The sequence below is a fragment of the Gopherus evgoodei genome, chromosome 10, assembly GCF_007399415.2.
Source record: "Gopherus evgoodei ecotype Sinaloan lineage chromosome 10, rGopEvg1_v1.p, whole genome shotgun sequence".
NCBI classification, from domain to species: domain Eukaryota; kingdom Metazoa; phylum Chordata; order Testudines; family Testudinidae; genus Gopherus; species Gopherus evgoodei.
Genome location: NC_044331.1, coordinates 83,439,538 through 83,466,829, shown reverse-complemented (window position 1 = coordinate 83,466,829; position 27,292 = coordinate 83,439,538). Strand labels below are relative to the sequence as shown.

The window sequence follows — 27,292 nt, the reverse complement described above, 5'->3', positions numbered from 1 at the left end:
TTATAATTAATAGACATTTATTACCATTCTTGAAGGCAAGTTGCAAGACTCAACTTCAGGTAGCTTTTTTTTGGAGGGTGGGAGTCTAGTGTGGAGACACAGCTGGAGCGCTGCGTCTTTGACTCCATTTCTCACCTTTGCCATCACTGCTGGACCACAAAGCAAGACCTTTCCACTTTCAAAGTCCTGCTGAATCCAGCCAGTTTTCCTGAACACGGCTGAGCAAGAGTCAGTGAGAAATTGAGTAAAATGGCAGCCACCTAGCTACAGCCTGAACCTGGAGAAAGCCCAGAGGATACCTTTTCACAAAAATAAATAAACCTGAATAGAAGAAAAATACTATCTATGATCAGCTGTGAACACCACAACATAACATCCACTACCGCAGCCCACAGCACAGCATACACATCTTCCCTTCACAAACGCATTTCACGTACATCCGGAGAGACACACAGGAGAAGTAAAATGACCAAGGACACAGTGCTCTCCCCTTTAAACAAAGGGAGTGGGTGTTTTAAACAGGAGTTCTTGACATTCAAAACAGTCTCAAACCAAGTCCCTGAAAAAGGGAGAAAAGTCTCATAACGGAACGATTGCTCACAAAGGCAGTAGAGATTTATGAAAACAATTACAAGCCAACAAGAAAGGGTCAGCATCAGCAACACTGCACTGGTCACTTCCTTTTCACTGGCGCTGGTATGAAGATGAGCAGCCTGGAGTCCTCACATGCACAGTCCCACTGTTTGTGTGAGCTTCCCCTCCAGCAGTAGGTGGCAGCTTTGGCTTCTGTGCCCCCGGCTTCTTTGAATCAAATACTTTAAAATGTGATGTTTGAAAGACCTATTTGAAAAGAAAGTGAAAGGAGAATATATTCCTATGCCAAAAACACTCCACTACCATTAGAACAGCTATTGAGTGGAAAGGGATGTTTATAACAAGTGTCTAGGATTTAAGGAGCACAGGGGGGCAAGGTAAACGGTCAATATTGCAACCTAAGAGAAATTAAACATCAGTGATTTAAATAGTATGTTGAAATGAATTCCCACGTTCTTTTATTCCCTCCAGTACTGCATTTTAAGGGCTATACGACATGAAAAGCAAGACACAGCATGGGTGATAGCGGGCAGCAATGGAACAAAGCAGAAAGATTCTAGTCCCTCTCCATATAGTTTCTAGCATAGCCGCCACTCTATTAACAAACAGGAAGAAGCCCTGGAAAAAGCCACGGAACCAATTTATAGGATTAGAGGGACTGATTTGTTAGGAAAGAGTAAAAGAATCCAGTAGCCCGGCTAAGAGAGAGCCACATGGCAAGTCTGCAAATATTTGAAGAGTTTAAACCAATTTGAAGGAAAGTGAGGATTTACCTAGGGTAGAACAAGCATGGAGCTGAGAGGTAAGGACTCAGGGCAAGAATGGGTAAGTACAGGTTCAGCGTAAGAAACAGGCCACTTTCTGACCATGGGAGCGATCAGTCTGTGGAACTACTCCACAAAGGAAAGGGTGGAGGTCTCACTGCTCGAGGCCTTACAGTCAGGCAGGACAAAGAACCAGTACATTTAGATTGGGATTAGCCAATGGAGATAGCAAATAAGTCTCGTCTCTCTGCAGCTTCCTGGATACGCCGTACCATTCAGTCCCTGCACATACAGCTCCTGCTGATAGCAAGAAGCTCTGTGAATGAAGGGCAGCCTATTACTCTAAGTGTTTTCTAATCAGAGTGAGGCACAGCAGAGAGATAACACTAGCCAATATTACTGGAGAGAGGTGAACTTCTTGTGCTGGGCTCCTCAAGATATAGTTCTACATGGTCATCACTTCTCATCTCCCTCTCATCATCAATGGGGAACCACGCATTCCTGCACCTTACACACAAAGGTTATAGGCTCTGCAGCAAAGGAGAGCTTTAGACATAGCTTCGTCAGCCAGACAAACTATTCCGCACTCAGTCTGGCTAGGATATATGGGAAACCCTTTGGAAGAGTTTTCTCCCACTAAGAGTTAATGAAGAGCATGAAGGAAGATTACTTTAGAATCTTCCTCTGTTGCACCTAATGGACAATTGGGAATAACTGATTCCCTGCCATTTTTTCGTGGGTTACTCAGCTGGAGAAGCTTTTGGGGAATATTCAAACTATCAAGCAGACTATGAAATTCTGCGGTAGAGTAGTCCTAACTAGAACTAGTCAGAAAACCATTTTCCCTTTCTGCAATGATATGAGTTTTTGACAATGTTTCCCATTCTGCATCAAGACAGACTAAAGACCTTTGGAATTTTTTTGTAAAAAACTGAGGAGACACCCACCCAGCCCAGACTAGCCAACAGGCCTGACATGAACCCAGGTTTCCTACTTTCCAGGCAAGTGCCCTAGTCACTGGGCTATTCAGGGTGGATTGGGCTCCCTCTCTCTTCTTGATACATTCCTGCAATAAGTGTTGGTTTCAATATATTGGCATTTTCTGATAAACTATGTCAAAAAAGACTAAGCTAATGAAGAGAGAGAGCATTTCAGTGCTGTCAAGTCACTATGAAACCAGACTGTTTATTAATTTATACAGCACTCTAAGTGTGCAGGACTTTGGAACCCACTTTATTAGCTCTGACACCCATCACAAGCTGGCAATTGCCATACAAGTTATTTAAGGTCTCTTAATTTAAAAACCCGAACCCTGATCTATTTGGATGGATTTCCTGAGGCTGTCTGTACAAACCCTTGGAGGGTGTGGAGCAAGAAGCACTTGTCTAGTCACCACCAGGTAGATGCCCACTGCCATACAAGGGTAGAGAAGCTGCCCCCAGGTCCTGATGCTGAAGACTCCAGTGATAGATCTGATGTATGCAGGCAGCCTTGCCAAGCTTTAAGCAGACATCCTAAAACTTAAAGAAACATTACCCATATTACAGCTATCTTTCGTAGCCCAGCAGATGCAGTAATGCTGCATGAGTTGTTCAAGGAGCTCCCTTTCATCGAGGAATTCGAGTCCTTCTATTCTGCAGGGAAATAGAAACGATGATTTAAAACTGAATCTTCCCTGTGCACTTTGTAACACGTCTCTTTATTCCACAGAAGTGAGCAGTTTCTGAAGTAAAAGTTTTCTTTTTGGTGTATGAATATGTACAAAAGGGGAAATGCGAGTGCTCTGAGCCTTTGCTCAGGATAGAACGTACAGCAGCCAGGGATGCCTGACTTCACTGTTTAAAGGGAAAGTTTCTTAAGGTCCCAAGTAAGTTGAGCAATAACTACCAATGTGCATACCTAAGTGTGATTTTCTATATACCACCCCTGCCCTCTCCCCTCCCTTCTAACTGCTGGGATTCAGTGTACCTATGCTAAATCATGCACCTTTATATCACAATACATATTCTTTATTCATCTCTTTTGCTAAAGTACACGTGACATCAGGTTTGTGGATATTTAATACTATAGGCTGATGAAAGGAACCTATATCCTGATGAAGGATTCGTTTTAGACTATACCCCCGTCAAAGCCACAATATTTACTCATTGCCATTGTCCAGAAAAAGGGGAAGGTTCATTGCTTTGCAGCAGAGTTTTTCTGAATGCCATATTGGCTCCCAATAACCACCTTCCTGTGTCAGCAAGTGACTGGCCACACTCCCAAATCTTATGGATGAGATATGTATAATTATTTACATTACCACAGTGCACACACCATGTCAGTAAACACTGAAAAATCATTCAGAATAAAAGATGCTATAGAAATAAAAGGCATTATTCTCCTCACTGAAGGTCAGAGAACTGGGGTAGCTTTTTCACTGGCAACTGGGACAGACAAAAGGAACTGAACAGTCAATGTTTTTATCACGTCAGAAAGTAAGGAAGAAATGTTTTATACTTCAGTAACAGATTGAGAAAACCCAACCTGGTCACCTTGACTTGGACCGCATATGATTTATAATCTCATAGTTTGGGAAATCTCCATATGTGAATGTTTATTTTGATCAAAATAATCTGGTTGGCCAGCTCAAACTGCAGCTGACGACTGACGTCTAAATTGCCTGCAATTCTGATAAAACATCGAGCAAGTTACTTATTTCAAAACTTATCTGTCTCGTTCTCTCTCACATTAGGAACGTAAACTGATCTCTCTGATTGTGGAGATGGCCACATGCCCAGAAAGCTTATTTCATGAATAATCCAATGGCAGTGTATGGCATTGGCTCACTTGGGGAAGGAAAGTGCAGATGAAAATCTACTTTATAAAAGCAAATGTATAAAATAGATCACTTTGCCACTCAGCAGGGAAATGGCACCGCTGGGTCGGGGTATGGCAGATGTTTATGCTCTGTGGGCCAGACTCTGCCCTTAGACCTGGCCCTGAGCAAGGCGAAGTGCATAAGCTCCATCAACCCATTGTGACCCAGACACTCCTCTCCACACTGCAAGTCCTCTCCTGCTTGTTACTCATGAGGTGCAGCAACGCATTGTGGGCTTATAGCAGCAGTCTTTACCCTGCCCTGGCTCAGCTACCTTACCCAGCCAGCAGGGGGAGAGGAACAGAGGCTGACCATTCCCCACCCACGTGCTCCAGAGAGGAAGGAAGCAGACACAAACCCTTGCTTACTCGACAGCTCAGAATCAAAGATCTGGGTAAGGGGAGTTCTGACTCCCTGGTGTGAGCATGTAGCATGAGTCACAAGCTAGCCCTGCGTACTTCTAGCTCCCCCATCACTGCAGCGGCTTAGGCCCTTACAAGGAATGCCAATTCCTGTACTTAGCATTCCTACAGGTCCCTGTGCTCAGAGCTATTTTACATCTCCCCCAAAGACAGCACCGACTGTAGCAGCAGTGCCCCATGTCATCATGCTGAGGGAGAGGGGAGGAGGGTAAACTCTTAGATCATGCATACTGCTCTCGACAATACCATGGAAGTCCCACTTGCAAGTAAGTCTTAGGGACTTTTTGCAATTTAAATGGTAAGTGTAGACATACCCTTTTTTGCACTAAAACCACGAGAGTGGATAAACCTGTTAATAACTTTTTGCAGTCAAACTCAGAAGTTTCACGGCAAAAAGAAAACCACTTTCATGAGAGGCATATAGCTCTTACCCGCTGTTCTTTTTGCACTGCTGTGAAAGTGAAGACACATTCTACCAGTGTAAATTTCTTTTGGCCTCCAAAGGATATTCCACAGTTCCAAAAGTGACCATTCTGGCCAGCATCTCTGCTGCTCTGACTGCATAGGACATCCGTCCTTCCCCCTGTAAGTTTGAAGCTCCCTTTCCTTTTGTTTGTAGATGTGTCGGGGAAAGCAGCCAGACAGCAGGAGGTTTTAAAAAAAACGCCTCAGGTGAAACAAGGAAGTAAGGGGCACTGAGAAGGGACCCCGAATGCTTTCCACTCACGCCCCCCTTCCCACAAGACCTATCAAGAGAGCTGAACTGTGGGATAGCTGCCCTACAGCGCTGCTCGCATCATCGATAGAAGTGCTGGTAGTGTAAACCCTGACGCCTGAGGAACTGAGCGAGTACACAAACCAGTCCTTTACTTTCACTGATTCCCTATCACTGGTGAAATACAGGCAAAAACTCTAAGTGCAGACAAACCCTTAGATAAACCTCGCTTGACTCAAGAGATACAAGGAGATCTCAGGAAGGCAGTGCTATGTATTACAGATACCAAACAAGTGATTGAGATGGGCTATTGTGGATACATTTAAAGCTGAGTTCTGCCTACAAGCAAGCAGTTAGCAGTACCTTCTGACATCAGCCTGTGGCAAGCAGCTGTAGACTTTCATCATATCAATGGCATTTGCAGTTTCCCAGCCATTTAACAGTAACCGCTCCCTCTGTAAAATGAATGGGAAGTGAAATGTTCAGGGAACTTGAGAAGGAAAGTGAAGGAAAGGCAAGTTCCCAGTCTTTTCCTTAGCATTTGCTAGGAGGGCTATTTGCATTAAGACAGGAGACCTACTCACTCTCTGACATTGCAAGCATCTGATGAAAAAATCGCTTCTGGTGACTGGAAATTAAGATTCCTAATAAGCCACAAATCGAGGATAAGATTTTTGCTTTTCTCAAAAAACAGTTATCTTTTCACTCGCTGGATACAGGAGACGAATGATGTCTATGAAATACAGAGGAGTAATTCCTAATGATGATGATGACAGGGAACAGAAAGTATTTGTATTGGCAGAGGCAAGTTAGGGCACATACAGTGGCTATTCATTGGTCTGGGTCTTTTAACTGCTATATCTGGAGAAGCTGAAGCTTGCCATTAGATTGTTTACTATCAACAAGACTCACTGCTCTGTGGGGGTGCACTCACCTGAGATTCTAAGGATTTGCAGGCTTCCACTCCAGCCAGGCTGCACTGTCTTCTCTGCAAATTCTCAATCATGATCTGCCCAAACCTATCAGCCATGTTCACCTTGGAAAGAAGAGGAGATAAAAGGTGTCATTTCTCCCTTTGAAAGAGGATTTAGCTACAGTGGAAACTGGTTACTCAGATGAGTCAAAACCCTCCAATTAGCCCCAGAAGTTTCACAGCACATGCAGTGCAAGCTTTTCACGTGTTTTCCTGCCAGCATGCCTCAGCTCTCACTCAGCGTGTCCATGGCCATGTCAAATCCTTGGCCCCTCAATCATGACTGCCATCAAGGGGACCAGTTTAATGTAGGTGGGATGGTGGTTTTCCTTCTGTGGGTAACTGAGCATTAACAACTGGACTGGAGATCTGTCGGTGCTGTTCACAGACCAATTAAAACTAACAGAGCCATGACTTCTGGTTGCTCCCAACTTGGTTTAGAATAGATTCAAATCAATAACTTACAAGGTGGAAGGTTCATTACCAGGTCTCAAAAGGCAGCTTTTCACACAGAAAGGCTCAGGGAAGGCTGATGCAATGTTTGCTCCATTATCAATGGTGCCAAAGGAGTAATGACTATAAAATGTAATAAACTTATATAACATCACTCAGTGCCATTTCATTGAATTGTACCATTTGCAACCCATGATCTTAGTTTCTTTCTAAAATCTGATTAATCCAGATTTTAAAAAAAAGTCTCAGTTGTTTCATTTCAGAGAAACTATTTTGGTACAAAATGACACAGATCAGCTATTCACCAGAACATGCATTTGTGGCTATTTGTTACGCAACACCTGAGGTCAGTCCCATAGCCGCCCCTGCACTGGAGGTATTTAAGAACAAGTTAGATCAACACCTATCACGGATCGTCTAGGTACACATACTCCTGCCTCATGCAGGGGGATGGAGGAGACAGACCTTGAGATCCCTTCCAGCCCTACCATTTCTAGAATTCTAACCCAAAAGCCAGCTAAATCCTGAATTTGCAGAGTTCTGATTAGAAAAGTATCAGAGGGTAGCCGTGTTAGTCTGGATCTGTAAAACCAGCAAAGAATCCTGTGGCACCTTATAGACTAACAGACGTTTTGGAGCATGAGCTTTCGTGGGTGAATACCCACTTCCTCAGATGCATGTAATGGAAATATCCAGGGGCAGGTATATATATGTGTGCTAGCAAGCAAGCTAGAGATAACGAGGTCAGTTCAATCAGGGAGGATGAGGCCCTGTTCTAGCAGTTGAGGTGTGAAAACCAAGAGAGGAGAAACTGGTTCTGTAATTGGCAAGCCATTCACAGTCTTTGTTCAATCCTGAGCTGATGGTGTCAAATTTGCAGATGAACTGAAGCTCAGCAGTTTCTCTTTGAAGTCTGGTCCTGAAGTTTTTTTGCTGCAGGATGGCCACCTTAAGGTCTGCTATAGTGTGGCCAGGGAGGTTGAAGTGCTCTCCTACAGGTTTTTGTATATTGCCATTCCTAATGTCTGATTTGTGTCCATTTATCCTTTTCCGTAGAGACTGTCCAATTTGGCCGATGTACATAGCAGAGGGGCATTGCTGGAATATGATGGCGTATATTACATTGGTGGATGTGCAGTGGAATGAACCAGTGATGGTGTGGCTGATCTGGTTAGGTCCTGTGATGGTGTCGCTGGTGTAGATATGTGGGCAGAGTTGGCATCGAGGTTTGTTGCATGGATTGGTTCCTGAGCAAGAGTTATTATGGTGTGGTGTGCAGTTACTGGTGAGAATATGTTTCAGGTTGGCAGGTTGTCTGTGGGCAAGGATTGGCCTGCCACCCAAGGCCTGTGAAAGTGTGGGATCATTGTCCAGGATGGGTTGTAGATCCTTGATGATGCGTTGGAGGGGTTTTAGCTGGGGGCTGTATGTGATGGCCAGTGGAGTCCTGTTGGTTTCTCTCTTGGGTTTGTCTTGCAGTAGGAGGCTTCTGGGTACACGTCTGGCTCTGTTGATCTGTTTCCTTATTTCCTCGTGCGGGTATTGTAGTTTTGAGAATGCTTGGTGGAGATTTTGTAGGTGTTGGTCTCTGTCTGAGGGGTTAGAGCAGATGCGGTTGTACCTCAATGCTTGGCTGTAGACAATGGATCGTGTGATGTGCCCGGGATGGAAGCTGGGGGCATGAAGGTAGGCATAGCGGTCGGTGGGTTTTCGATATAGAGTGGTGTTAATGTGACCATCACTGATTTGCACCGTGGTGTCAAGAAAGTGGACCTCCCGTGTAGATTGGTCCAGGCTGAGGTTGATGGTGGGGTGGAAGCTGTTGAAATCATGGTGGAATTTTTCCAGAGTCTCCTTCCCATGGGTCCAGATGATGAAGATGTCATCAGTGTAGCGTAGATAGAGAAGGGGTGTGAGTGGACGAGAGCTGAGGAAGCGTTGTTCCAGGTCGGCCATGAAGATATTGGCATATTGTGGGGCCATGCGGGTTCTCACCAGTAACTGCACACCACACCATAATAACTCTTGCTCAGGAACCAATCCATGCAACAAACCTCGATGCCAACTCTGCCCACATATCTACACCAGCGACACCATCACAGGACCTAACCAGATCAGCCACACCATCACTGGTTCATTCACCTGCACATCCACCAATGTAATATACGCCATCATATGCCAGCAATGCCCCTCTGCTATGTACATCGGCCAAACTGGACAGTCTCTACGGAAAAGGATAAATGGACACAAATCAGACATTAGGAATGGCAATATACAAAAACCTGTAGGAGAGCACTTCAACCTCCCTGGCCACACTATAGCAGACCTTAAGGTGGCCATCCTGCAGCAAAAAAACTTCAGGACCAGACTTCAAAGAGAAACTGCTGAGCTTCAGTTCATCTGCAAATTTGACACCATCAGCTCAGGATTGAACAAAGACTGTGAATGGCTTGCCAATTACAGAACCAGTTTCTCCTCTCTTGGTTTTCACACCTCAACTGCTAGAACAGGGCCTCATCCTCCCTGATTGAACTGACCTCGTTATCTCTAGCTTGCTTGCTAGCACACATATATATACCTGCCCCTGGATATTTCCATTACATGCATCTGATGAAGTGGGTATTCACCCACGAAAGCTCATGCTCCAAAACGTCTGTTAGTCTATAAGGTGCCACAGGATTCTTTGCTGATTAGAAAAGTCTACAAAGCTGCAATCTATCATTTTACACGCAACATTCCCACTGCTCTCAGAGAGTTCTATGCAAATAATGCAGCTGTAAAAAGCTACATCTTTTTCCTTTTACCTGCTCATAGTTTATAATCATAGCTGCCTGAAAAGTGTTCGCTGCCCACTTTAGAAGACTTGCGGACTGCTCAGGGGTCATATAAACCAGCACACACTCTGCTATCAGGAGTGTAGGCAATCTTTAATAAAAAAAAGGGGGGAGGGAGAGAGAGAAAAGATCAAACTGTTTCTATTATATATCATTCAAGAATGGTGAGCAACAGACAAAGTACTTTCACATGCACATGTGAACCAGTTAGGGACACTCCGCATCCCAATTAAACAGATATTCATTGAGGACTGAATCATTTTACCATGCAAAGGCTAGGATTGAGTCTCCAGCCTTTCCAGGTGATACTAGGAATGCAAGGTTACTTGTACAGGAATTGTAAACTTTTCTATTCCACTGGTTTCCATATCTTTTCTATACCATGACCCACATTACAACAGAAAAAGAGGATCAAGGCCCCTTTCCCATCTAGCCATAATGAAAGGGAGGTGTCACGAGCCCCCAGAACCTGTTCATGACTATTAGGTTCTGTTCTTTACCCTGGCCTGTCCATTTCCCAGTAGCAAACCAGGTATTGGCAAGAGCTTGACCCCTCTTCATCCTGCAATTTTGTCTTGATCAGCAAAGGCAATACGGATACTTCACTTTCACTATCACATCCTGAAGCTTAATTCTCCTTTGCCATAGGAGGAGCTGGAGGCTGTGTATATTCTGTGGCGATATGGACTTCAATGGATTTTGAAGTCTTTTTCTGAGGAGCACATGCTCCCTGCTCTACTCCTGTCACACAGCAAAAGTATCTCTCTGCACCTAATATTTAAGAGGGGAGCATTTTAAGGACAGCCACATACAGACAAGTACCAGCAAAAAGGCCTCGATAGTACTAGATCACGATTTGCTAGCTTTGATTCAGCTATTGCTTCTCTTTCCCCCTCCATCCACACTGAGAAATGCAAATTTCTACATGAGTAATTTTGCCTACAAGTAAGAAGTTTGCTTTTTGATACCGTTATCACTACAAACAAAAGGAATTTCACAAGGAATTGTTAGATAAGCAGGGACAGTGCTTTTAAGATGAAAGTGCAAAAATCTAAATGAAAGCCTAATACATCCTGACTATGCCACCTGCCTTTTCCCTGCTAGTGATGCTGTTTCTCTCTCTCAGATTCGGAAAAGGCATCTATCACTTTGGAAACGGCATCCATCAAAGCGCTCTGGGCTTATGTATGGAAACTTAAGAGCATAGTTTATGAGCAACAAAATCCCAGATTCTACCTCCAGGATAGAGTTCTTGACAGATTCTCCCATTCCCCATTTCAGGGAAAAAAAAAAAAAGTCTTAGGAAATAGATTGACATTACAAAGAGGCATTGAAAACAAGCTGCAGGAGTAAAAACTCGGAAGAGTAATTCCGTGTATGTTAAAGGCTTTATTCTATAAAAGTACTGTAGTTGGGTACCAGAATCTCTTGGACAGTGCCCTCCAACAGTGCACAGATCTAGAAGTATATAGTGATTTAGTCACTAATTTAAAAAACCTCAATTGAAATGCAATGAATCCAGCTTCTAAAAAAGGCAATTCAGAACGGCAACATTTGGGCAATGTGTCAGTGTTCTTATTTTAATCAAGCGATATTTATAATCCCAGGTATTATAAACAAACTACACATACTTACAGAGCAAGCATAATAGTTGTAGCGGATTTTCCTCTAAGAGGTTTGATGTTGTCATGCAGGAAGAGTGTGAATCTTGTAGAATGGGCTGAAGACAAGGAACTATCCTGATTAGGACTTGGAAATATGCAGGCACTGACTGCAGTAGCAGCCTGCTCAGTGAAGCTACACAATATCTGCACAATTCCTTCTGCTCAAAGGATTCAGAACAAGGTAACCATGGAAATGGCATAATAAAAACTGGAGGCAGTTACTGTACTCCCCAAACAGATTTTACTTTCACCAGTACATTTCCACAAGCCTTTGAAACAGATTATCTTACTGTGTATCCATGTTACATTTCTTTAGTTTTTCCTCCAGCTCTGATGAGTCTCGAAGATCTGCTGCAAGTATAGAATATCGGCTGGAATCCAGGCTGTGAGCATCTGCAATTTTAAGATTAGTGGTTAAGTTCTTGATAAACAAAAGAGATGTTGCAATTACTGGAGTATTTTTAACAAAGGAAGACACGAGCAACTTCAGATCCAAAGTTTGACCTGTTGTATATTAAAGAGAAATAAACAGCAGAGTCTTAAAAGCTCTCTCTAGTAACTGAATACTGTATATGCAGGATATTGATATTTACAGATTGCAATGCATTACTATCAGATGTTCAGCAATCTGAGTCTCTTGCTTCTATCGCCACTAATGCAGGTAGATGACCCTGCTTGTTGCCACTGGTTCAGGGAGGAGGAGAAGAGAAGGGAAACAAAAGATAAGGATAGCACGCTGTCCCCCAAGGAAAAATAAAGCTTTGCCTAAAGGCCTGATTTATTTGTAAGACCTCCTAACATTTCCCCATATACTCTGATTTACTAATGAATAATTAAATTTTAATTCCACATAAGTTAGCAGGGTAACAACCATTATGATGTAATAAGGATTAGCACATTACTGGATGGCAGACAGAAGACAGGAGTTCTGAATGTTTCTGGTGTTAGGTCCTAAGAACAGCCACACTGGGTCAGACCAAAGGTCCATCTAGCCCAGCGGTCTCAAACACGCAGCCGGCGAGGGACTACCTCCAGGCCAGGGGTGAGCAAAGTACAGCCACAGGACCCCGCGAGCCCCTGCGCCACTCCCTGAAGCAGCTGGAACCACGTCCCTGCAGCAGAGAGGGGAGGAGGGGAGAGGCGGAGGGCTCCATTCGTGTATTGCCCTGGCTTCCAGACACTGCTCCCCCCACAGCTCCCACTGGCCAGGCCAGGGGCCGCAGGGACATGGTTCCAGCTACTTCCCGAAGCGGAGCAGGGTGGGGCCAGGGTTGACAGCCTGCCCTGGCCCTGGTGTGCACCGCTGCCACCCCGGAGCCCAAAGCCCTCCTGCACCCCACCCTCCAACCCCCTGCCCTGAGCCCCCTGCCTGAACCTCAACCCCCTGCTGCACACCAACTCCCTTCCCTGAACCCCTTGAACCCCAACCCCCTGATGCATCCCACACCCCTTCTGCACCCCAACTCCCTGCCCTGAGCCCCATGCTGCAACCCCACACCCCAACCCCCTGCCCTGAGCCCCCTGCTACATCCCACACCCCTTCTGTATCCCAACCCCCTGCCCTGAGCCCCCTGCTGCATCCCACTCCCCTTCTGCACCTTGAGCCCCCTGCCTGCACCCCAACTCCCTGCCCTGAGCCCAATGGTGCAACCCCACACCCCAACCCCCTGCCCTGAGCCCCCTGCTGCATCCCACTCTCCTTCTGCACCTTGAGCCCCCTGCCTGCACCCCAACTCCCTGCCCTGAGCCCCCACTACACCTCTCATGCATCCTCTGGGGGCAGGAAAGGGGCAGAGTTGGGGTGGGGACTTCAGGGAAGGGGTGGGAAGAGGCGGGGCCTCATGGAAGGGGTGGAGTGGGGCATGGCCAGGGGCAGCGAGTGGTGGGGGGGGTGTCAATGATGCAGCCCTTGGGCCAATGAACTAGCCCTCATATGGCCCTAGTGGTCATTTGAGTTTGAGACCCCTGATCTAGCCCAGTATCCTGTCTTCTGACAGTGGCCTCACAGGGAATGAACAGAACAGGTAACCAGGAAGTGATCCATCCCCTGTCGCCCATTCCCAGCTTCAACCATTTTATCCAGTGATGTTAATGACTATATTAATTTAGTGTTCAAAGATTAAGTGACTGAAAGGAGTAGGTATTCTGTAGGGGCAGAGATGCTTCATAAAGATACAAGGATAGCTGAGCTCTCAGGAAACTGCTTTTGAGCAATACAAAGAGATAAAAGCCCTGGTAGTCTGAAAGTGAAGATACACCCAGATGTTCCTTTATGCTGGCATTAGACTGACAGTATAAGGAAGCCAGTAGTAGCATTACTGTTCGTGACTGATAGCAAAACGAATCCCATGGCCAGAGTAGCCAACCAACTTAGACCCTCAGTCTAGTCTCCATATGAAGGAGTTTACATTTAAACTGAAAACATGGTTTGATGAGACACTTCAAAATATGACATCAGCCCTTTTGCCCCAGGCAGTTTTCAAGGGCTCCGGGCATAAAGATAGATTTCCCAAGCAACTGGTTTATGCCCTTGTCATAAACAGATAGCTAAGGGTTAATGTCTCTTTCACCTGAAGCACCTGACCAGAGGACCAATCAGGAAACCGGATTTTTTCAACTCTGGGTGGAGGGAAGTTTGTGTCTGAGTCTTTGTTTTCTGTCTGCCTGCTTTCTCTAAGCTTTGGAGAAGTAGTTTCTGCTTTCTAATCTTCTGTTTCCAAGTTGTGAGTACCAAAGAGTTTGTTTCTTTTGTATTTACATGTCTATAGTTGCTGGAGTGCTTTGAATTGTATTCTTTTTGAATAAGGCTGTTTATTCATATTTCTTTTAAGCAATTGACCCTGTATTTGTCACCTTAATACAGAGAGACCATTTGTATATATTCTCTTTCTTTTTATATAAAGTTTTCTTTTAAGACCTGTTGGAGTTTTTCGTTAGTGGGGAACTTCAGGGAATTGGGTCTGCAGCTCACCAGGGAATTGGTGGGAGGAAGAAGTCAGGGGGAAGTCTGATTTTGCATTCCCTCTGGGTGAAGAGGAAAGTGCTTTTGTTTCCAGGATTGGAATTACAGAGGGTGGACTCCCTCTGCTTAGATTCACGGAGGTTGCTTCTGTGTATCTCTCCAGGAGCACCTGGAGGGGGGAAGGGAAAAAGGATTATTTCCCTTTGTTGTGAGACTCAAGGGATTTGGGTCTTGGCGTCCCCAGGGAAGGTTTTTCAGGGGGACCAGAGTGCCCCAAAACACTCTAATTTTTTGGGTGGTGGCAGCAAGTACCAGGTCCAAGCTGGTAACTAAGCTTGGAGGTTTTCATGCTAACCCCCATATTTTGGACGCTAAGGTCCAAATCTGGGACTAAGGTTTGACAGCCCTACTTTGAACTCAAAACTGATTATACTGTAAAACCAGTAGGCCAAAATGACACGTTCATTTCCTCCTCCGAGCACTAGCAGTAAAATAAGTACACAATGGAAAAACCCCAAGTGAGATTCAAATAGCCTTGCAGCATTCAATCTATATACACTTGCAATAGCTATCGCTCGCTTTGGCATGGTTCCTAACACCATTGCAGACAAACATCATTACTGAATGTTAATGCAAGACCAGGTGTCAAAAGCTAGGTAAAGAGAGTGAAGCCAAGTGAATGAAGAGACAGGAAGAACAGGGTTTTCCATTTCAGAATAAGTAGTAATTGAGAAGCCATTTATTAAACACAGGAAGTACTTCAAACACTGCAACTGACATAAACCTGCCTAGCTCAAGCAACCAGCACTCCAAACTGTCACCAGCAAAATAAAACAGCTCTATCTCCAACGTTTCTGAACAAAACTACAAACACAGAAAGTTCACTCAGAGTTACAGGAGAGAAGATAAAGTTGGGTGGAGTAAATGATTGACCATTTTGAGTCAACTTTTTATGCCCATTTACTCTGTAATAGCAGCTCTATTTCCCTCACCCATTCATTTCAGTTATTATACCAGGCCCACAAAAGTGGTATTCAAGGGCCAGGTGATGCAAGCAGAATTCCAGATGGCCTAGCAAAAAGCAAGAGAAGGAATACTGAGTTAAACTGTCCTATATCCACAAAGGATATAGCAAAATACATCATCATCCAATTAGCAACTAAGTTAAATACAACTTCTGTTTCACACTTAATCAACTTGAATACATTAGCGGCAAAGACTTCTGTGGCACCTTATAGACTAACAAACGTACTGGAGCATGAGCTTTCATGGGTGAATATATTAGTAAATTAAGTTTGTTCTTGGCTGTAATAAAAAACGCAAGGCTTGAGAGGATGTTGTGATGGGCACAGTATCTGGCTTTTAATACTGCCTGCCTAGGTGTCTATAATCTACAAGCAAAGACAGCTGAGCTCCCTTAGTGCGAACTACGGCATAAGTGCATGTATATACGGTATGCAAACTAGAGCATTTGTCATATCACTAACATGACATTTTCAAGTAATAGCACCTTTAAATATCGCAATAATTCTTACATGCACACCCACAAAACTTGTAAGTGGCACTTCTACTTGTTAAGGAATCCTGGAGAAATAAAGTATAAGGGTAAGTGAATCTGTTCTGAAAAGCATGAGTAGACAAACGAGCATGACGAAAAGTCTCTGAAAAGCGAGCAAAAGTTTTTGAACCACCACCTCTCTGAAATTCCTGGTAGGATTTTCCCCAAGATCTCTACAAAAATTCTAACTTTGGAAGAGATGTGCCATGTAAAATTTAGGAAGAATGTGTCAGGTTTTACTAAAACTAATAGTGAAGGTATATGATAAAAACCAAGCTTAAACCTTTTTAAATGGACAGACTAACATCCTTCTGTAATTATACACTGGAAACTTACCCAAGGCAAGGCAAGGCAAGGGGGCTATATTGTGTATATTGCTCTGAGCTCCCAGGCCAAAAGTCAAAGTCAGGCTATAAATAGCTGTGGACAATATCACAAACTGGCATTGCACTTTGCCACCACATGGCAACGTTATTATATTACTTAACATCCCATTTAGAGAGCTCCAGATTTACAGTTCATACTACTGAAGCAGAATAACTATGAACACATTTTAGCATAACACACAGCAACCTATAGTGCAGCACAAAAAGAAGAAGCTAATAGCATCTTCGTACTGCAGTCTTGACTGGTCTAAGTCCTGAGACTTATGAACAGAAAGTTTCGTCAGGTGAAGATGATTCCAGCTCTCTTTAGTGCAAGGAACTTCCACTGCTTCTGCTTTCACTATCTGGCTTGCTCCTCCAAAGGTCTCACATCACAATAACCTTCCCCTTGGGAAGAAGAGCTCACAGTTCCCCCAGAAGTTTGACAAACAGATTCCTTCCACCAGCCAAGGAGTGTTGCTTGAGAGCTTTCTCCGCAGATGCTGGGCCAGGGAACTGCAACCCTGAACGAATCTCCTCCATGGCACACAGTGGAGAGGTGGGCAAGAACAAAAGGTGATAGAGAAATTGAAGGAATAAGGCTTCCTGTTTCAGGCCCCGCTTGAGAAGTAGGGAAAAGCATGCACTCTTCCCCTCCAAAAGCTGAAATATTTCTTTGGAAGAGGCATTTATTTTCTGTGGATCACTTTTCAATAGTCCTGCCACATACCATTATTAGAAAGCTTGGGACAGACAACTAAGCACATGGCTCTTTTAGTATCATACGCTGGCAACCAAAACAAATGAAAGAGTCAGCTGTATGTAACTAGGAGATGAAGCAGTTGGGCCTTAAAGCGAAGAAGTCCCCGTCTGCAAGATTGAGGGGTTTATTTAAACTTCAGCCTTTTCACTGGTAGAAATATGCAACTAACTTTGGGCCTTGACCCATCCTGGTCTGTTAGTGGACCACAATAGCTTATGTGCTATTTCCCCCATTTTCTCCCACTCCCATTTTCTTTAGAAAGGACATTTATTGATTTGTGCCTCTATTTGTTCAATTTTGTAACAACTGTAACAGTTGTGTTTCAGTTCCATGCAATCTGGGTAAGATACACATATCTAACCATAGCAAAGCTTCAGAGTAGTTTGTATTACATAATTTATACCTTTGCAATGTGTATCCTTCCCCTGAAAGTGGGTTTCAATGCATTCAAGTGAACAAACATCCAAGTGTCAACACAGTGGCTCCAAATAGCTGTACAATTCAGAAAGCTATGGAGCTCTTCCCTCAGACATCTATTCTCAGACTGCAACCCCTGCTGTCATTTCCTTCCATGAAGGACAAGGAAGAAACATGCTGTCCTGGAATCAAGAAAATTCATCTGTTGGCATGTGTCCCAAGAAAGAACTAGAAACATTTAATGCTTGTGGAATGGAAAGAGGCGACAGGTCAGAGGATATTTTTCATCAACTGAAGTAGCAGATGCAGAAGCCAACATCATAGGAGAGATTTACGTACAAGGGGCAACAGCATGGAATTGACCTAAGCGGAAGAAAGTTATCCAGGAGAAATGCTGGATGTCAGTACCAGCAAAGTTAAAGTGAAGACCACAGTAAGAGTCCAAAATCCCTGGAGGGTATCGTTCCATCAGTTTAACTTCTGTGGTACTGACATCCAGCACTTCTCCTGGATTAGGATCCCTGGGACAGTCTGCATTCCCAGAGGTTGGGCATTTCAGCAAGTGCTAATTAAAATCAGGACTCCATAAGAGAGTTTCTCAATGGCCTAATATTTATATCAGGGGTCGGCAACCTTTCAGAAGTGGTGTGCCGAATTTTCATGTATTCACTCTAATTTAAGGTTTCACGTGCCAGGAATACATTTTAACGTTTTTAGAAGGTCTCTTTCTATAAGTCTATTATGTATAATTAAACTATTGTTGTATGTAAAGTAAATAAGTTTCTTAAAATGTTTAAGAAGCTTCATTTAAAATTAAATTAAAATGCAGAGCCCCTTGGACTGGTGGCGAGGACCCGGGCAGTGTGAGTGCCACTGAAAATTAGCTCACGTGCCGCCTTTGGCACCCATGCCAAAGGTTGCCTACCCCTGATTTATATTATGACAGCCACCAATTAGAATCAGGGTGCCCAACTTTCTAGGGCTGTACCAGCATAGGAGAAAAGCAATCCATACTCCAAAGAGTTTACAATCCAACATTAAAAAAAAAAAAAAAAAAAGGTTGAATTTTAATTGCTTTGGAAAAATAAATGAAGAATCAGCACATACAGCAGACACAAACTAACTGCCATTGTCTGGCAATTGCAGAGAAATGATGTTACAGTCATACAGTAATATTATCTAACAGATCTTGATTACAATATGCTGTTTGTTACTTCATGCATACAATTAATTTTACTAGTGCATAGCTAAAACGCTTTGATACCATGATAAGAACTATAGATCGATATCATATAACAGATTTTTCCAAGTGACTTCTCATGCAACGTTTCATCTTGTTGCACTCTAATTGGGGTGGATTTCTGACCCAAGAAAAAGATTGTCTGTATCACAGTAGTCATTTCTGGACTTGGTTTAAAAAGAACCAATAATTTGGATATTTTCATTTCACCACATCAATCATCTCCTAGTGAGAACAAGAGGCAGCTTGTTATCTTCACTGATAAATGGCACTAGGTTTTCACCTCTCAAGAACAGAATTCACAACTGAACAACCTGCCATTCAAATGACATGTAAAACGTTGGATAGTTAAGGATAAATTAATTTGAGCATATCAGCAAACATTACCTAATCCAAATCACTTCATTTCAAGTTTATTAACTCAAATTCAGATTAAAAGATTATAAAAGCAGAAGGGACCACTGTGATCATCCAGTCTAACACTGGACATAGGGATTAATTCAAGAAAGTCCTATTTGAACTAGAGCAGATCTTTCAGAAAAAGCATCCAATCCTGATTTAAAAATTCCCAGTGATGGAGAATCCATCAAAACCCTTGATAAATCGTTCCAATGGTTAATTATCCTCACTGGCAAAATTATCCTCACTGGCATTTTATATCCAATCTGAATTTGTCTTGCTTCACCTTCCCACCATTGAAACTTGTTACGCTTTTCTTTGCTAGATTGAAGAGCCCTTTATCTACACCATGAACTGAAATTTGATGCTTACAGACTGATTAAATTCATCCCTTAACCTTCTCTTTGTTAAGTATAAATGGTTTATCTTAAGGAGCTCATCACTGTAAGGTAGGCTTTCCAAATCTTTTACTTACTCTCCTGGCTCTTCTCTGAACCTGCTCTAATTTATTAACATCCTCTTGAATTAAAGCTCCAGGGATCTCTGGGATACAGCCCACCTTATATCTGCTCTTGGAGCTGGCAGCAGACCTTGCTGCTCTTAATAAATGTTCTCCTTTTCATCCTACAAACACTTACTGAGAATAGGTCTTATTAACAAAGTCAACAGGATTATTTTCATCACAAAGCACATCATCAGAGTATGCTTTTTTGATAGACAGGTAATATAGCCCATCATTTAAAAGCAAGTTACCTATACCTACAAACAGTTGTTTTGGCACTCGTGCTACTAGCTACAGAAGGGAGTTTTTTTGGCGGGGGTGGGAACTGGTCCCTTGGGAACGGAACTTCAAAAGTCAGGCTTTGCATGTAAGCTGCAAAAAAACACACTGAGGGGCCCTACCATCCAAGAATGGACTATGCAGATGAACTTCACTGGACAGTTCAAATGGTAGATACGGATAAAGGACTTGTGCAATTAATGAGACAAAATAAGAGAGGCAGGGATAACATCCGGAAGATTTTTTTTTATACAAGCTAGTGTACGTGTGATCTGTTATATTCTTCCCTTCCCAAGAATCAGAAGCATCATCGGTAAATAATTACAATGTAAAGAAAAAAATACTGCAAGAGAATGCCAAGGCCCCTTGGAGAGAAGACATTTTTAACATGAAGAGCCTCCTTTCTCTCACTCCTCTCTTCAGACAATGCTTAAAACATTAAAACCCTGCCCACATACTGAAGTGAAGCGATTAGAGATTAAAAAAAAGACAGTGGATTACTGATTGAATTAAAATGACTCACCTATTAGAAAAGACTCCCCAGAATGGGATTCGATAATTGGTTTTGACAGGGGAGGTTTTGATCTGTGGGATGGGGGGGAAATGTCAGTAAGCAGTTAACTGGTTTACATGATGTCATTTTTCATTACACAAAAGCATCTCTGCCCTCTAGTGGTAACAGACACATCTACAGTTACATTTACCGTTAGACGTATTTACTAAAGGTTGGTTCTACAACTAAAAGGTGAACAAGAAACTATGAGCTCCACTAAGAAAAAGAATGTACTGAGCTCTAGGCACTCTTAAGCCTTGGAACAAGTCTTTCATGTCAGGTATACTCTCTAAATTCCCTATGCACTTCATAGCTGCTCTTTCTACATCAAAATCACTCCCCCATGGCAGCTGGTCTCAGCATAGAAGTCTGAGGATTTCTCATCTCCTTCTAAGATTTTAGTGGGGGGTGGGGGAACGCAGAGCTTAGCATTACTAGAGACAACCCTCTTCTATTCTGCAGTCAGAAGTAAAACCTGCTTTGCTCAGAAGTTTCTATATACCACAGAACCCTCATTAGTTTGTAATAGTATAATCTGTATATATAACTAAGACTTGGCAGTATGAGATCTCACCACAGTATCTCTTATTTTTAGGACACCCAAACTATGCTATCCTCTGTAACAGTTGTTTTCAAACTTTTTAGGCTGCATACCACTTTCCAAATAATGTAGTCTACCATATACCCTCATCTGAGATGGAAATCTAATCATATTGTCATAATATACATAAATAAAATGCATTTTCCACTGTTATAGGATTTTTCTCATGTACCCCATTTGAAAACCATGGCTTAATAACGAGACAGAGCCCTATCTTACACAGTGTACAGTTTAAATAGACTACATATAAAAAAAGGTGGGGATAGAAGACTATTTTACATTCTTCAGTTATATTTTTACAGCCCTCCCCCCCTTTTTTTTTAAAGGGACACAACTGGAAATCTAATCGGTTTAACAAACAGTGAATTTCAATTTGTTTCAGGCACCACACTGACGATGAATCTTCCTATTAATTTCGTAGAGTTTAAAAGTAGAAAAATACCTGGCAGTCATATTTTCCTGTCCCTGCTCTGTTGTTCATGTGGCTCTTTAACAAGGAGACAGTGACACTGACTAAAAACAAAAAGTAAACAAAAAAAAATATCGAAAAAATTCGTCTCTAATCTCTGCCAGATGTTACTTGTAATGATTGTGAGCCAGAAAAGTTCAGAGAGATGTGTAGTTTTTAGGCCGATAATGTGTTCAATTCTTAGCTAATAATGGCCCCTTCATATAGATTTCAATCGTTTCTTACTTACTATACTAAAGCTTTGCTGAGAAGCAAATAGATATGGCAGTGAGTACATGTGGTTTGTGATTAGTGAGGTTCTGCTGTGTTACTTTTTTTTTTTTTAAAGAAGAAATCATGTTCAGCTCTGTATAGCCAAACATTAAGCAACACACATACTTACTTGATGTTATATATTTTCCTTGTTACTATCATTGGAAAATCCACTTCAAAATATTTTTTAGGGAGAAGATTTTCATCCTGAAAAAAAAATTAGAGCAAGAGTCCAACCTTAGGAGATATTCATGCTTCACACAGAGAACAGGGGACTTGGTTTAGTTTTCCCCTGAACAGTTTTGTTTCATGTTATAGTAGAGTTTTCAGTTCTTCATACTTCAATGCTCTTTTTTTTTTAAATAAATGAACTAAAAATTAAGAAACAATATACCATCCAATAGCAAAGAAACAACTGTTTAAGCTATTCAAGTAAACTGGACACACGGTACGGTTTGGCAACCAACATACTGGAAACTGAATTGCAATATACTGTCAGGACATAGCATACAACAGCCAGTTGCAGCAACAGAAAACTTCACCTATGGTGTTCACTCATCACTCAGTGTATGCCTCCAAGGAAGGAAAGAGAAACATTGCACAGGGATGCACACAAGCTTGTATTAGTCAACTGCTCACAAATATGCATCTGCTATGTAGCCAACCTGCTGCATCTCTCAAAAACCCATCCAAAGGGTTAGTTTTAGGCCACGTTCTAGAGGACAGGTTTGTGAGCAGTTCACAACTTGCACTCATGCTGGCAATCTCAAAGAGAATTAGAGCTCAATACTCCCGTCAACACGAAGTGGGGAGTCCCACCAGACCCAAGTTTAGGCACAAAACCAGGATAGCATGGGACAGTTTGCCCTGTCCCACTCCCTACATGGTTGTTCTTTTGCGGATAGATATGTACTGCTAGCTCCAGGGCTGTCAATCTTGCAATCTTCTGAATGCTATATTAACAAAGAGTTGTGTTAACTACCAAAGAGAACACAGACAATTATTTTTTAACTGGGTCTCTTTTTCTATACTATACCTGCTGACCATGAGGAACAGAAGGGGGTGTAGCACAAGGATATAATTAAAGACACCACTCTTAGTTTTGTTAAACCTTGGTAACAGTGTTTCAACATGGTTTTAGCATGAGTGCAGGCAGGGCAAAGGCCTCAGCGCTTATTTTTTTTTCTTTTAATCTAATTTATTTGGATGACTATAACACAATGGTTTACAGTCCTGCTAAATAAATTTAATTTTTTCAGGCTGTCTTCCAGAAATCCATTTACACTGATGCTAAATTCCCTCACCTCAAAAAAAAGAGGAAGGACTAGAGTTTGCTTTTATATAGATCTTACCATAAAATTTGTCATTTAGAGTCTTTCAAAGAATAATTCACAGTAGTATTTAGGACATACAGAGACGGTGCCAAGTACCATGTTGCACTTGCTTGCTCTTGATTCTGGATTTAGACTCTTAAATACAAGCAAGGATGGAAGTATTATAGATGACACTATAGCTATAAGGAATAGAGAACTAGGACATTTCCAAACAGCCACTAGAGGTCACCTTTGTGCCATGCACTCCTACATGACACTGGCTTGACTGGTCAATAATTTATTTGTTTCTTATGAGAAAATAGGAGCAAGTTTCAGATATGTGCAAACCCCTCCTTTTGCTCATGTCATGATTCTGAGTGATCATCACCTTTAATCTCCAGAACATGGTATCCAAACCAGCACCAAGATTTATGATTTGACAGTTGCATTCTGTCTTCTTTAAAAAAGCCTTAAGTAGCTGACTGACTCCATGGACACGAGCGTAGTATCCTGCAGAAGAAAATGTGTTTAAAAAACCCAGACAACTATGACCATTAGATGCTCCCCTATGGGATATGTATATTTTATGTTTTTATGTTTGTTTGTTTAAATTAAATTAAGATTACTAACTGAGCTCCACACCTGAGGAACTGGAAATTTCAGTTTAAAAAGAGTTCAAACTGAGTCATCTTTGCAGATTAATTCCGGGAGATGTACAAACTATATAGCTGCTTTTATTATTCTCACATGGAGAGTATTACTGCCTTGTGCTTTGAGGTCATGGGTCACATCCCTGGTCTTTGGTTGCTTTGTATAGTACACTACATGTTAAGTGGGACACACATAAAAACACAGTTTACTATCTAATATTCTGTCACATTCTGCCTTTAGTATTGTAATGTTCCAAGAGTGAGGGTCCAGTGGGCAATCACTACACTGGGGAGAACTCAGATCAACCGATTACATCATTCCCACATATATTCTATGATAACCAGTATATAGAAACTGTATCTGCTGTTGTTCAAGAACTCCACATGTTCAGAGTATGTTTGCATGTCTTTATTTAAGTTCACATGCTAACTTGCCTCTATTAATTTCAGGTGCTTTCCTTTCTTTTGCTTGTCTCACAAAATATTGGATGTAAGGATCCTTCCAGTAGCCGATACTTACAGCAAATCTGATAAGAGCGTGGGGTGGGGAAGGGAAAAAAAAAAAAAAAAAAAAAGAAGAGGAGGATTAGCAAATAGAGCCATCAGGGTTTACTGATGAAGACTTTACCGACACAGACAAGCCAAAAGCTGTCTTGGGACAGTCTTCCAAAGAGGTATGCTTAGGTGAAAGACTTAAAATGCCACTGAACACCTGAGACCGTTCAAACACATACAGATTACATAAAGTAATTCTAATTAGAGAAAGACAGCTGTTACTATTGTAACATTTTAAATGTATTTCTCCCTATGCATTTGAAGAACTTCACAGAGGGGAAAAGCAAAGTTCAGGTACCACCTGAGAAATAATTTGAAGGACTTCAGTGCAAAGATTTCTTCCATGAGGCCCAATAGATAGCACAGCTACACTGTCTGTGTTAAATTCCAAGGACTGCACATCACCTGGATTTTAATTCCACACATCAACCTAATCTCTCATGGGTATGCGGCTTGTATGCACTTATACTAAACTAAAGCCTCCAAGCGCTACCTTAACACTAATAAAAATACCGCCCCTGAATCTCTTCACATTAACTCTCAGAACTAACCGCCAGCATGTTGTCTCCACAACACGGACCATAATGACATAAATGCGGGCAAAACTAGTGGTACTGAAACATTAGACTACAGTAAAATATTTATAAGTCACTTGAAAAGACTGTCCAGAGACACCAAACATTACTAAACTGTGTCAGACTTCCATTGCAAGTATGACTCACATTCTCTTCACCATATGGCTTTATATATAACGTCTACAAAGTCAGGACGTTTTTTCAAGCCCTGCTCTTAAACTTCTGTCCAAAACTTAGCAAAGGAATAAGTGTACTAAGTAAAATTAAAAAGAAGTGTGCCACACTGCCTGGCCCATCCCTCCAGGGTGCTATATTTAACTAAGTCCTGTCAATCAGCGATTTAATTGTTTAGAACTGTGGTTTTCAACCTGTGAGGGGTCTGCAGACTATGTCTAAAATTTCCAAAGGGGTACACACAGGGGCGGATCTAGGTATTTTGCTGCCCCAAGCACAGCAGGCAGGCTGCCTTCAGAGGCTTGCTTGTGGGAGGTCCCCGGTCCCACGGATTCAGCAGCACGCCTGCGGGAGGTCCACCAAAGCCGTGGGACCAGTGGACCCACCGCAGCTATGCCGCTGAAGGCAACCTGCCTGCCCCCTCGCAGGGACCGGCAGAGCACCCCCTGTCACTTGCCACCCCAGGCACGCGCTTGGCGTGCTGGTGCCTGGAGCCATCCCTGGGTACACACCTTCAGTGGAAGAAGTTTTGTAGGGGTCCACAAATGAAAAGAGGTTGAAAACCACTGGTTTATAATGTAACTTTAGATAATGTTTTCACCCCTCAGGCACAAGGCCGAGAAAACGAACCAGCAAAAACAAAAAACGTCCCTAAGCCTTTTGGACTCACTCCTCCTCGTCATCTTTTCTTGCCTAAATAGATCCTGGTGAATTTCCTTTCCTCTTCTTCTTTTGCCACCTACTCTCTCTTTCCTCATTTATTAAATTCATATTTATATATGGGGGGGGCTGAAGCCCTCCTAAGCCCCCAGGTCACCCGTACCCTTACTCCATACACCTCCTGTCACCGCAGGGCCCAACAGTCTCTGCTGTAGCCCAGACCTCCCACTGCCCAGCCAGGCTTCTGGAGGCTGCAGGGCTGCAGGCCTTTGGCAGCTCTCACAGATGCACCCTGCGTGCCGGGGGCGGCCTCGCTGCATTCCCTGCCCGGCGAGCCACCCCGTGCCTGGGGGAGGGGTCTCCCCAGCCAGCTTCTCTACACCCACCCCCCCCCCGCCCCTGCGGAGGCCTGAGCTCCGGCCCAGCCCCCAGCTCCCAGCCCCGCCCGCGGTACCGTTTACAGATGGACGCGTCCTCGCAGGTGCCCCTCACCGCCTCGTCCGCCTCCTCGGAGCCGGCAAAGCACACGGTGCCCCGGACGGCGGCCGCCATGGAGGGGTCAGCGGGGGGGGGAGGCCCAGACAGGGGCATGGAGCTGGGAACTGCGAAGCAGCTCGCAAACCTCCACCCCGACTTCCGCCCCTACCAACGAGCCCCCGCCCACTGGGCCTTCCCGCCTCCCATTGGCCAGAGGCTAGCAGCCGCGTGACGAAGGGAGCTGTTGTTGGTCAGTTGTACTGCCAACTCAAATTCGATCCAACAGGAAATTGGGAAGGCTAACAAGCGCCGCCCATTAAAGGTCAGCGCGCTGCAGGGGCTTCTGGGAGTTGTAGTCCTAGCTGCTCAGAAACATTAAATGATAATATTCCCTTAATAGCAGGACTGACCAGCCTCATCCTCCAAAAGCCAGACCACAAGAGAGGAAAAATCAGTTTTCTCTAAGTGCGTACAAGAATCCTTTTCACCTCCCTAGGGCATGGTTCTCCTTACACTTCAATTGATTACAAGTGACTTTGTGCTGGGAATCTATCTACACTTCACATCAATGGGATTTACTTGTAACCTGCAGGGGGATAGTACAGCCTCTAAATTTAAAAAAATGACCTACCTGTTCACAATTCACTTGGTATTTGGGATTCAAAGTGGTCCAGTGAATAAGGCACTGGAATGGGAATCAGGAGACCTGGTCTATTCCAGTATTGCTCCTGACCTGCAGGGTAACTTGAGCAAGCCACTTCTCACTCTGTTTCCACTTACACCTTTTGTGTTTCTTGTCATTAGATTATAAACCCTCTTACTATAGTAAGGAGCACAATGGTGCCCTGGTCTCAGCTGGTGCCTCTAAACACTACTGTAACACAAATAATAAAATAATACTGTCACTTGGGAAAACAGTGATTTTGTGGCTAAAGGACAGGATGGCTTGGAAAGCAAGCAGTCATCATGGTTTGTGCTTCCAGCTCTATCTGTGTCTTGCTCTATGTCCTGATCTGTAAAATCAAGATATTTGCCTGTTTCACAAGGTTTCATCAATAGCTGTTGAATATCTATCGTCTCTTTTGAGAGCCACAGAGGACTACTACTGCACAAATGTTATTATACTAGATTTCTACTTTTGCTACATAAGGCTGTATGCATTTCTATTTTTTTAAATACAGATTCTTAGTGAAACACACCAGAGAAACCCAATGTGCAGAAAGAAGTGATGTTGGTGTTTCAATATGTA

The 27,292-nt window shown here is 43.1% G+C and overlaps 1 protein-coding gene across 1 annotated transcript; it reads right to left on the bottom strand.

Moving 5' to 3' along the window:
* LCMT1 (leucine carboxyl methyltransferase 1) lies at positions 1 to 26,153 on the bottom strand. The gene is made up of 11 exons (XM_030577337.1): positions 26,021 to 26,153; positions 24,038 to 24,129; positions 23,341 to 23,462; positions 21,770 to 21,846; positions 20,288 to 20,349; positions 11,570 to 11,672; positions 9,586 to 9,706; positions 6,290 to 6,391; positions 5,719 to 5,810; positions 2,895 to 2,992; positions 1 to 840 (listed from the first exon to the last, which is right to left on the bottom strand). The coding sequence occupies exons 1-11, from the start codon at positions 26,116 to 26,118 to the stop codon at positions 818 to 820; spliced, it is 990 nt and encodes a 329-aa protein (XP_030433197.1). The 5' UTR covers positions 26,119 to 26,153; the 3' UTR covers positions 1 to 817.
* Positions 26,154 to 27,292: the final 1,139 nt, after the last annotated feature.